The sequence below is a fragment of the Ammodytes marinus genome (genome assembly GCF_949987685.1).
Source record: "Ammodytes marinus genome assembly, chromosome: 6".
NCBI classification, from domain to species: Eukaryota; Metazoa; Chordata; class Actinopteri; order Uranoscopiformes; family Ammodytidae; genus Ammodytes; species Ammodytes marinus.
The window spans coordinates 21,634,717-21,647,216 of NC_137235.1; the positions used below are offsets into that span (position 1 = coordinate 21,634,717).

General features: G+C 40.6%; 1 protein-coding gene across 1 annotated transcript in view; it reads right to left on the reverse strand.

Annotated features, from left to right (window-relative positions):
- Positions 1-12,500, reverse strand: part of tenm3 (teneurin transmembrane protein 3) — a 169,140-nt gene that overhangs the window by 60,091 nt on the left and 96,549 nt on the right. The window contains exons 14-17 of the mRNA XM_080030178.1: positions 6,760-6,906; positions 4,446-4,576; positions 4,210-4,298; positions 39-158 (exon numbers count right to left, since the gene is read on the reverse strand). Coding sequence (XP_079886304.1) covers positions 39-158; positions 4,210-4,298; positions 4,446-4,576; positions 6,760-6,906 — 487 coding nt within the window. The remainder of the gene's footprint in view (positions 1-38; positions 159-4,209; positions 4,299-4,445; positions 4,577-6,759; positions 6,907-12,500) is intronic.

Consider the following 12,500-nt stretch of genomic DNA (forward strand, 5'->3'; position numbering starts at 1 on the left):
GCGATGGAGATTGTGTATGAACACAGTGAAGTACTCACATGCCATCCTTGCGTGTCACAGTGTTTCCATGTTCAGGGTAGTGGACAAACGTCACGTTGACACCGATCAGAGGCGTCCCATCCGCTGTCAACACCTGGCCTCGGATGATCGACACCAGGCTGGAGAGAGAGAGAGAGAGAGAGAGAGAGAGAGAGAGAGAGAGAGAGAGAGAGGTTGTGTTTTTTTGAGCAGCGCCGTGCAAGATGTTCTAAAAAAAGAGGACCTTTTACTGTATTTAATGAAAAATAATATATTAATGTAATAACCTGAGCAAATTCAGAAATCAAAGATTTAAAACCCAACAGTGTCGTCTTTTTGCCCTGAGTCCCTGTGGTTGGGACACACACACACACGCACGCGCAGACACACACACACACACACACCCACACACACAGCCTCACTATGTGGCCCTTTGTGAGGGAATTGCAGTGCAGTGAGGCATCAACTTGAAACAACAACTGTGGTGAGTGCTGAGCTGTCGGAGACGGAGCGCTGTAACGGGACACTGGTGTTACTCCGGCACTTCTAGCTTGACTGCACATCCTAATAACACTCATTTGCATACAGTTTCACACCGCAGCACTGCTTTTTCAAGGGGCCAAAAATCAAGTCAGCTTGATGAAGTTGTCCATCGAAATTACTTTTACCCCCTCTCCTCCTTATTAGCATATAATAATATGTTATACACTACTGTTCAAAAGATTGGAACGATAAAGCTTGATTTGGTACAGTCAAATGGCTGAGCGAGGACTAGTTGTGAATGGTCTGTCTCATGCTTTTAGGCTTTGGAAAGTTATTCTTACAAATAGATGTCATTTTGTATGAAGGTGTTTTTAAAAAATTAGTGTTTGTACATATAGGGCAGGAGGAGACAACCAGCCATTGCTAAAAGGAACTGGAAGCCTGGCATCAAATCCAGTGCAGATGTTAACAGAAATATGTTTTGGTTAACCTGTGCCAGGTGCACACTTATGTCAATAGCATACTGGAATTACAATGCAAAGCTATTCACAGTCTTTATATTTTAAACAGAGATGACTGTACCATACACCTTTTAATATTTGGGGTGTTTTAATTTTTTTTCATTCACCCCTACTTTGTAAGGTTGTCTTTCCATGTAAGGACATATGTGTTGCTTTGATAATCGTCCCTTAAAGCTCTGTAAATCAAATTGGTTAATACGTTTTGACTTTAGTGAACCCCAGTGCTCATGAGGTGAAGTCAAATCCACATAATCAGCACTATACCCCCCAGTGAACCCTCAAACCCCCCCAAAAAAATGAAAGAAGAGACTCATCAAACCAAGGCAGGCTACATTTAGTGCTGCTTTTTACAGCTTGTAGATTGGAGCATTCCCAAACCACAATCAAATCTATTTCCCTGGGTACGGATGTTAGCAGTTAATTACTGTCAGAGAAGATGGCTCAACAATACAGTTTGTTCCAATAGAAGACTGAAGTAAATAGTTCCAACATTGGCCCTCTGTTTCACCAGCAGTGAAGTGGTTGAGAAGGGGTTAGGGCACCCTGACAGTGACCATTTGTTACATTTTTTTTGTGTGTAACTGCATGGTGTAAAGCCACTGCCACAATCAGTCAATATGAAGTTAGCCCTGGTTTCAGTCACTAAACCCCCACTCGCTATGCTCTGCTCTGCTATACAGCTTCAGCTCATTCAGAACACTGCTGCTCAAGTCCTCACTAGGACCAAACAAGTGGATCACATCACCCCAGTTCTGAGGTCTTGACACTGGCTTCCTGTCACTCAAAGAATTGATTTTTAATATATTGATGTTTGTTTATAAAGCACTAAATGGTTTGGGGACAAAATACATTTCTGATCTGCTGATACGTTATGAACCGTCCAGAGCTCTCAAGTCGTCTGGGACAGGTCTACATACAGTCCCCAGAGTTATGACTAAACAAAGAGAAGCAGCTTTCAGTTGTTATGCACCAAATATCTGGAACAAACTCCCAGAACACAAGAGGTCTGCTGAAAACTCTCAGCTCCTTTAAATCAAGTTTGAAGACTCTTCTGTTTCCCATTTAACCTGTCATTTTTATTTTATTCAAATCTTTTATTTCTATTCATATTTTTATTCACCTTTCTAATGTCTATCCTATACTTGATGTATTTTAATCTTGATGTATTTCATGCCCCTGTAAAGCTCTTTGAGTGGCCTTGTGTCTGAATTGTGCTATATAAATAAATAAACTTGCCTTGCCTTGCATTGCCTACACCTGCAAACGACCAGAGCACTGCAAGTAATGTGTAATAAGTCAAACATTTTACAATCGTGCTCCACACACTTTGAAGTGCTTGACAGGAGAACATACTGTGAGTTCTGAGATTTCCGGCCTATATAAATGCTTTGGCAAAATGAGCTGCAAAGCCATGTTTAGGACCCTGTGAAGCAGAGGCAAGCAGACTCTCAAGTGAGCAGCTTACTTTGCTGGGTTAGATGTGATGGATGAGGAAGAGCTTTGTATGCTGCTCTGCACAGTGCTGCATTCCAAACCCCGGTTAGAGAGAAGGTTTTGGACTGTGTGTGTGTGTGTGTGTATGCCTCCCTGAGTCTGTGCTCATCACCACTAATGAAATATGTCTTTTGTGATCCTCATACATGCCTCCAGGCATTCTACCGAATGTGTGTGGTCAAAATCAGTGAATATCTCCTCACGGGTCCGCTACCTGTCCATATACTGTGTGTGCTTTGAAAAACAAGATCCAGTGTAAATACGCAGCCTAAAGCTCTGTAATCTGGTATGTGAACAAAGGGTATGTAAACAAAGGGGGCCCACTGTAGATAGCAACATGCCCGTTTACGGATGCTATAGTCTGTGTTATAACACTGGCTTTATTTTCAGTGCACACACAGTACAGACAGGTATAGCGGATCGTGTGGAGGAGATATTCACTGATTTTGATTTTTGGCCAGGTCATTCCTGGAAAAGAGATATTGATTGATTGATTGATTGATTGATTGATTGATTGATTGATTGATTGATTGATTGATTGATAAGCTGTCAATCATTCCAGTTTTTGGTCAGTGTGTGCATCACTGACGTCATTTGGAAGCCCATCTAGATGTGTCTGCTTTGCACATAAATGCCTCTGCATGTGTGAACACTATTTGCCAATGTATGTTATATTTGCCTCCCTTTGTAAGAATGATGCTCAAGGGTAAATTAAAACAATAATTTATATGTCTTCTACACAAAAGTCTCACAAACTCACAGGCACGCACACACACACACACACACACACACACACACACACACACACACACACACACACACACACACACACACACACACACACACACACACACACACACACACACACACACACACACACACACACACACACACACACACACACACACACACACACACACACACACACACACACACACACACCACTGTTTTTGGGGTCTAATAAAACATTTGTATTATAAGGTTGCTGGGCTAGAACATTTTTATTACAGGGTTGTGGCTCCTCTGCTCTTATGAAACATTCAGGCGCACATAAAAAATTTGACAAAAGTAGAAAAAAATGACTGAACAGAATTGCTGTCATGTATCTTCCCTGTCAGCAGCTCTGCCAGCCTCCCTCCCTTCTCTCTTATCATGTTTAATGAATGTTATGTCTGAGGCAGATGTGGGCAGAAATGGCTTTGGGCCAAAAATGTCAAACCTTAGGTCCATGTATTGTGATCGTGCTTCCACTTTTTTTCTCAACTAGACAGTCGAAGAACAGGCAGTAATTATGTATTCTCTGCACACAAAGAATAGTGAACACGCCACATTGTTCATTACAATTACAAAATGTGATGTTGTGTCTGTATCTGTCTACAGCTGTCCTTCTGGCACAGCACTCTCTTGGAAAATAGATGTTAATCTCAATGAGACAGACCCTGGTTAAAGCATTATGTGAACACAACAAAAAAAGAGTTGTCCACTTCATTTAAAAACACTGTACACAGAAAATAGCTCTGTAGATGTTAATGACAAACATATGCTTTCATTTCTGAATACCTGCTTTCAAAATGTACGTTTCAACTGTGGATATTGTTAACCTCCTTTCTGAGCCTTTATGTCGCTGCCCTACTGATGTTGCAGAATACCCAGAATTGAGTGAGAGAAAAACAAAATAAGGGGATACAATTACCTTCTATTGAATGGACTGTCTTCAGTGATGATGTGAGTGGATTCAGGACCAACTAAGAAGTGAATGCGCTGGTAGAAAGACCTGGCAGCCTAAGGAAAATCAAAGGAAATAATAAAGAGATGGAGCATATGGAGCTTCCTGTCACCCATTCTACAATGAAAAATCGATGTGGATTTCTACCAGGATCTGACGTTACATTCTTGTTTTGTAATTGGACTCTGATTGGAGCTCCTTACCTGCTGAGGAGCCAATGAGGAGGGAGAGAGGCTGAGCACCTCCCACGGGTCAGGTGAGCCTTTGCAGTAGAACTGGTTCTGACAGGAGGGCTGCAGACAGCAGTCTGGATCCATACAGTCAGACAGCCCATCTGAAACACACACACACAAAGTTATTATATTCACGAGCCTGAGGAGGAAGGATTGGGACCTGACATAATATGGAAGGAGTTTAAAGCCTCCTTTTTACTGAACAGTACAGCTCAGTTTGGTACAGTATGGTACACAATTATTTGCGTTTTCACTGCCAATATTTAGGAAAGGGTACTAAAATATTTTTTGACCCTTTCGTTGGGGTACCAAGCCATCCCAAAGGGTCCCATAAGGGTGGAGCTACACACTGCATTCCTTTGGTGTCGAAATAATCGTTATTTCCATTCAAGACATAAACCTTATCGCCAGGTGTGTATATATATATATATTTATATACAGTCCTGTGCAAAGGCTTTAGGCAGGTGTGAACAAATGGGTACAAAGTACAAGGAAACGGGCAACTTTGAGGATCGTACAGCTGTTGGCAGTGAAAACACAAGCTGGATCTAGGGATACCATTCTGTACAAAAGCATACCGTACCAAACCATAGCATACCGTACCAAACTGTACTGTAGTGGTCAGGGGAAACGAGCCATTAATGGACTACGGAAAAGTTACAGGTGGATGAAGGGGGGATGGAGGGATGAGGTGATAACTGATGGATAGAGAAGCAATGAGTGAATAATTAAGAATAATCAACAACATAGGCATGGTGATGGAGGAATGCAGCAGTGACATGGATGGGGGGATGACAAACATACTGTATACACATGGATGATGGATGGAGAGAATGGCAACCAACATCTTTAATTGGTGGATATTGGCGGAAAAGACAGTTTCCATGTCGTCTAAATAAGAGAAGTCAAAGATCGATATGCTTGTATGGTAGGAAAGAATACATCAAGGTAGGGTGGAGAGAATGTAATTAAAAAAATAAAATAAATAAATAAAAAATAAAGAGGACGGTGTGGTGGTATCAAAAAGAGGGAAGCAGAAGAAGAGAGTTTCCTTGTACTCTGGAAGTTTTTTTAATGAAGGGAAAAAGAAGAATGAATGAGTATGTGAGCAGTGTGTTTATCAGAGCTACTGCCAAGAATAATAAAGTCCCAGTTAGGGAGCGAGGAAGACGGACGGAGGGCTTCAGTGACACGCAGGAATGGAATGACGGAAAAATAAAAAGAAAGATTTGTAAAGGAAGGGATGAGTAAAGGACAGAGAGAGAGAGAGAGAGGGGAGAAGAGGATTGGAGCAGAGAGACAGATGGAGGGATAGAGTGAGGTATGGAAGGTAATAAAATACTGACTGCCATTTGTCTCTGTTAGTTTATAAAAGCCAGTTGTACATCTGCTGAGCAGGCACCAGACACACGCACGCACATACACGCGCGCACGCACACACACACACACACACACACACACACACACACACACACACACACACACACACACACACACACACACACAAACACACACTTAGAAAGTAAGCCATTCCTCTCCCCTTCTCCTGTGTTTTGTTTTATTTCATTTTATTCCACATTATCACACTTCCCTCCTCAAACCTCATCTTAGGCGAGACACTATCTCAGGGCACGATCTGTAGGGTGAAACTGCTGATAGCTGCGGTTTTGCGCTGTTGATACATATTTTTTAACATAGACTATTTTCATTCATTCTTTTTCCACAGGCAAGGCAGTTTTTCTTTTTTTTTTCTTTTTCGTTTAAAGGCATGGCAGTTTTATTCAGATTGCTTGAGAGGCCCTCTCTATTTATTAGACTGAAGCACCAGTACCTTTAGAACACAACAGTTCATAATTCAGATTCCACTCTACTGCCACATCAAGGCATGTTCTATATTCCTCTGTCAACTGCAGTTAGTTTGAAGTTAGCAGAAGAGTAGCAGCTCATTATTCAGACACGTTGCTTTTAGATCGTTAGTAGAGCCCGTTGATAGTGGCTTTTTGAAACTGATATCTATCTTAATAAGGCTAATAATAAAGCTAATGCCTGTGATTGTTTTTGTACGGATGTAAAAAAATTGCTGGGATAATATAAAAATTATTTTCCCTCCCTGTACGGTGACCATCTAGCTCCCGATTGAACAGTTTTGATAATCTTTGCCGTTTCCTGTCATCTTTTGTCATTGTCTTTACCCCAATTTCATTCATTCCATCAAAACAAACACACCTGTTCATGTAAACATGCATCTAATCACTCCTTACAGTGTATGTGCACAACTATATACCTCCTTCATTGTCCTTGCCGTCGGTACACAGCGTTTCCATGGCTACATGGCACCCCGCCCCTCTCCATCCTGATTGGCAGATGCAGTGCCAGCCGCTGGCCTCCAGGGTGCAACGGCCGTTGTTGTTGCACAGACCAGGACATCCCTCTGGGCACAGGGGAGAAACACAGTTAGAAAAGTTAAGGCAATGTGTGTGTCCGTGTGTGTGTGTGTGCGTGTGTGTGTGTGTGTGTGTGTGTGTGTGTTTATGTGTGAGAAGGGTGGGGTCAGGACAGCTGGCCATCAGGGTAGGAAATAGGCTTCAACCAATTTGAAGGTAGGTGAGGATAGTTTTGTACTGGAGCTCTGACATTTTCAAATTGGACCCTTTCAATTGCTGGAATCTCAACATATGCAGTGTTCCCCTCTCAATGTGCAAAAGCCTCTGAAATAGCACTTAGATCATCATGGGACAATTACATCTCTACTCTCAGTCGGAAACAGCCAAATGTCATAGTTCTGACAGAATAAAAACAAGTAATACACATGCTGACGAGGTCTAGGAATCAACACCGAAATGAAGTGTGCTCACCAGAACAATGGCAGATTTTACAAGGGCACACTTTGACTATTGCTTCGATAGAAAAAGAAAGTCAGGCGTCTAATACCCCATTTCAACCAAGGCAAAATCGGGGACGGTTTGGAATATTTGCTTTTCCACCGTGAGAGTACCAGTACCCAGCCAGAAAAGCTTGTGCCAGAATGAGACCAACTCTTTGCTGGAAGTGGGAACTGCTTACGTCAGGGGCCGGGGGAGGAATTATCCTGACCAACCGGAACAACTAAAATGTCATGCCCGCCATATTTAAAAACCTTGTTACTTCAAGACGTAATCAAAACCTAATCCCGAACTCTAGCGATCACAACCATCAGAGAAGATATGCCGGATGAGTCGTGTTTGGTTAACAAAGAGTCAAAATACGACATTTCCTCCACTGTTTTTGTTGTTGTGCTCAAAGCTAGCGCTAGCATTAGCAGGGAGAGAGGCGACATACACAGACAGTGAAGTCATGACAAAGCTCTCTAAGTTGAACCAGCTGCGAACCGGCTCTAGCACATGCTCGGAGCTGGAAGCTGGTTCCCGTTGGTGGGAAAGGGGTATAAGTCTATCAGCTTCCCAAGCAGGCTTTTAGTTGGGTTCAGTTGTGATTCATTTGTTTAGAATTAAATATGGTCTACAATAACCGTTTAGAAGCATTATATCATCAGCACAGAGGCTTTACAATGCCACTGTGCGCCAAAGGTGCCCATGGCTTAATACACAATCGTAGATACACACGTAAGAGGGTAAAAGTAGCAGGTAAAATTATAGTTTGAGAGAAGTGTGCATGCATTTCCCCCCCTTTGCGTATGATCCTTTTGTGGATCTGGTCCTTAGTTTGTGTTTGGAAAGAGCACAGAATTGCAGCAATGTGAATTTATACTTGCTCTATGTGTTCTTCATGAATTATGCAAATCTGTGCAAGCCAAACAGCACCACTGATTGTGTCAATGGTATGTGAGCGTCTGTGTTAAAAAGAAAACTCTTACATCCGCTGTACAAGAATAATTGGCACTCTAGCCACATGGATACCTTTTTAGATAACACCTAAATGTACACTAAAATAAACATCCTGGGGTTAACTGGAGAGTTTGTCTGTCTTGGCAAGGTCTAATGCTGTTTCATAAGCGGTTTTTCATCTCACAAGACTCATAGGAAATACTCAATAGTAGTTTTTGGCGGAAGACTTTGCAAATTAAAACACAATGCACAGTGTCAGCACAAAATATGAGCTGTCAGCAGCTTCAGTCCAAAAGTACCTTCAAAAAGGCCTTAAAGACCCATATTGGTTCAATCCTGATGTGTATTAAGGTATTTGGCGCTGAGTTTGGAACCTTTCCCCAACAAATGGACTGACAGACTGAAGGACAGACCCATAAACAAAGAAAGACAGATCAATGCATTAACCCACATATGAGAGACCAGGATTGACACACACAGACAGACAGTCAGCCTTCGGTGAAATGCACTGAAGTTGTACTTTCACATGAACCACTAAGGTTGCCTACAGCCACTGTGTGGCTACTGTGTGCTGCATGGCTTCAATGGGAAATTCTAAATAATAATGTTCATCTGTAAACAAAGAAAGATGCTATTGTGGCATAATATAATGAAAAACAGGCTGTACTTATAAACAAGCTAAGAAATACAAACGTTTGAGCTGAAAGCAAAACATTCTGAGAAGATGAACAATTTATAAAAAGTTTAACAAAATCTGAGGTACATTTTAAACCCGGTGTGCTGACAAATATTGCAACGTCTCTTTAAAAGGAAGCTTTGTTTGCTTTAGAAATGTGGTTTCCTTGCTCTTATAGTCAGTGTAAACAAAATCCCAGGTTATAATCCATGTGAAAACACAACAGGTAGACAAATACACAGTGCACAAAGTATAGGGTGAACAGGGTGGTCTGGACTGCATGCCTCCTTTGGGCTATACTTTAGGCCTCTGTTTGACATTCCTTGATCACAGAATAGACAGTGAGGCTGGCCATCACATGGACTGATTCATAATAGTGGGAATCAAAACCAGCAAAGTCCAGTTGGAGAGACAGAACGAGGGATGGATGTAAAAATGGAGGGAGAGAAAAAGGAAAGAAAAATAAAGAGTGACTGGAAAGTGAAGATAGACGCAAGACAGAGGGACAGCCAATCTCTAAATTAACACATACATAGGTACATATATATATATCAGGCTTCTGGATGCAAGACAGAACATGAGTTACACACCTTGTATGTGTTTGTGTGTGACTGCAGTTCCAGTTTTGTGTATGTGGTTGCGTGTGTATTCATGTATATCATCTGCATAAGGTGTGTTTGAACTAGAAACAGCGTTAATAACGATGGAACCAGAAACAAACAAGAAAAAAAAGAGACTGCAAAAATAAATGAATATACATAAGCATAACAGAATAAGACAATACAAAACGCAGAAACACCAAGCACTAAGAAAGACTTTCAGACTCAAATAAAGGGAGAATCAAGGAAAAGACGGGGAAAATAAAATGAAATGGAATAAATCAGAATCAAAGAAAGTTGAAGTTAAGAAAAAGCAGAGTGTGCAGTTGTTGTTTTTTTTGGGACAGTAATGCCTCTATTAAGTCTCTGGCATGAATTACCTTTATATCCTGAGAATGGGAGAGGGCACGAGGGAGAAAGGGAGGAAAATTAGGGCAAAAAAGGAAATTGAAACAAAAGCAGCACTGCCAAATATATTCTCTGTGAGGGACGGATGGACATGGCAGCCAAAGGAAGAGGAGGAGGATGGGAAGAGAGAGAACTGGGATAAACATAACATACGGAGACACATCAGTAGAACCTCAACACAGTATCAAACAACAGTTCATTTAGATCACACAAAGAGGGAAGAAGGAACAAAAAGCAGCTGAGAAAAAAAACCCATTAAGAGCAAATGTTCCTAAACAACCTTCTGTCTGATCAAAGAGTGTGATTGAATACATTGTCAGTAAATACAAAAGCATTTGGATGGAAAATACAGTTGCGGTCAAATAGAAGTTGGAAACAAATTAAACATTTTAATAAAGATTTGTATTTAATTAGTCTGGTTTCCTTACTATTGTATACGAGTCTGTCTTGTCAACCTCTGCTATGCATAACAACATTTCCTGCCACCTGCTTGCTCTTAATGTGGAAAAACGTCATAATAATGCATTTAATTATTTAGTTTACATCTAATTGAGCTTATTGTACGATACTGGTTTCATTTAATTGTTTATCATTTGCCTTCTTAAAGGTGGTGCCTCGTTATGAATTAATAATAATTCAATTCTGTAATCATTTAATTTTCTTGATAGCCTGAAATACAGAGTAAACCCTCTACATCCTATATTTGCATTTAATGCACAATTAAAGACATTTTGAGTAGAAGCTCAAGGGCACATTGGGACTGGTCAGGAGGTGAACTGGCATCTCTGCAGCTACCAGTCCACACTCTTCTCTTATAGAGACTTGAACCTGCCACGTTCAAAACTCACCCACTGCTGCTATCAATTCAATCAAAAGTTACAACCATTGTAAGTCAATGCTATATCACACAATGGAGCACTGCACTACATATTTCTTAGTTGATGGTTGCAGCGTTTAATGTCAGTTGCGGGCTTCAACCACTGTCCCAAAACAGTGGGTGTTTCCTGGCCCCAACAGCCTGTAGATGTCATTGAATGACAATACATCCTAATGATTAACACCGATGAGCAGGATGGAATAAGGTGCAACAAAGAAAGTCAACTAGGCATTTGGTGATCAAAGTTCTAAATACATTACCAACTAACATGCATGCAAATGTATTCAGCAACTTATGTAGAGACAGCCCACCTTACAATCCAAAACTTGTTTCTTCTATTTATTCTGCAATTCCTCTAAGCAAGTATGCTTGAGCTCCTTCTCTACAACTTTCACTTGCTGCACATTCTAAATATCTCATGAATATATTTGATTTACTGTCATGGTGCATGAGGATGGGCTTTGCGATTACACACATGTCTTGTCTAAACTCTAGACTGCAATTGTTAACACAAAGAAGACTGTGTGAGTCCGATTACCAGGCCTCAAGCACAGCCACGATTTTATGGTTGACATATTGATTATTCTGAGCTTGTCTGCTTAAACTGATATGTCTTGACTAACAGACTGTCCAATACTAGGAATGTCAAATAGTGTCATTGTAATGTCAACCATACACCTACAATGGAAAAGGTAGAACAATGGAAGTTAAATAGGTTTTTGTAAGACTTTTTTGTACCAGTACTACTGCAGTCAACAGAAATATTACAAAATAAGTCATCAATGTCAAACGTATTCTTGATTAAATGTTGGAAATAAACATCACTCAATACTGCAGGGACTCCTTCCGATTTTTAACTGTCTGACTTACATTTTTCTTGTAAATGTATTTATTTATTTATTTTGGACTGTGCAGTTTTTCCAGAATATACAATATTTAAGTAGGCAATTGATGTAAAGACACAGCATTCAAAATCTAAGAAGTCAAACAGACACAGACATGTATCTAATTAAAATCAACTAAAACACTTTTTTCATCTTATCTAAAAACATCCATTATGTGATATCTGATAGGCAAATCAATGAACATTAAAATAATATATAACACATTTGGCTTAACTTAAGATCTTGCAATGGTCAAAGCAACAGTAATGGTGCATGTTATCAGAGCTGGTAAAATAATGGAGGGGGGTGAGAGGAAAAAAAACACAACATACCCAAGATATAAAGTCTGAATAAATAAATAAATCAAATAAACCGATAATCAACCACAGTTCCACAGTAAATGAAGGAGAAGCAGAGGATGAAGGGACCGAGAGAAAAAGCAGGGGGATGAGGAGAAGAAGAGAAAATAGTACAATACCTTTTACTCTAATGTCCGGATTGTGAGCTTCAAAAAGGGAGGGAAAAAGAAAGATAGAAGGATACATAGAAAGAGGGCATTTAGTCAAGAGACATAGGTATCAGAAAAGTAAAGCCTAAAACACATCCGGTGTCAGCATGCGGTCGGCCAGCTGAGATTCACCAGTCAGGAGAAGAAGAAAGAAGAGAAGTGTAGGAATACATTTGACACTAAAGCCGCGTTTACGCCTCAGGAACTAGTTCTCGGAACTAGGAACCTTTGCAGGAACTATGCATGTTT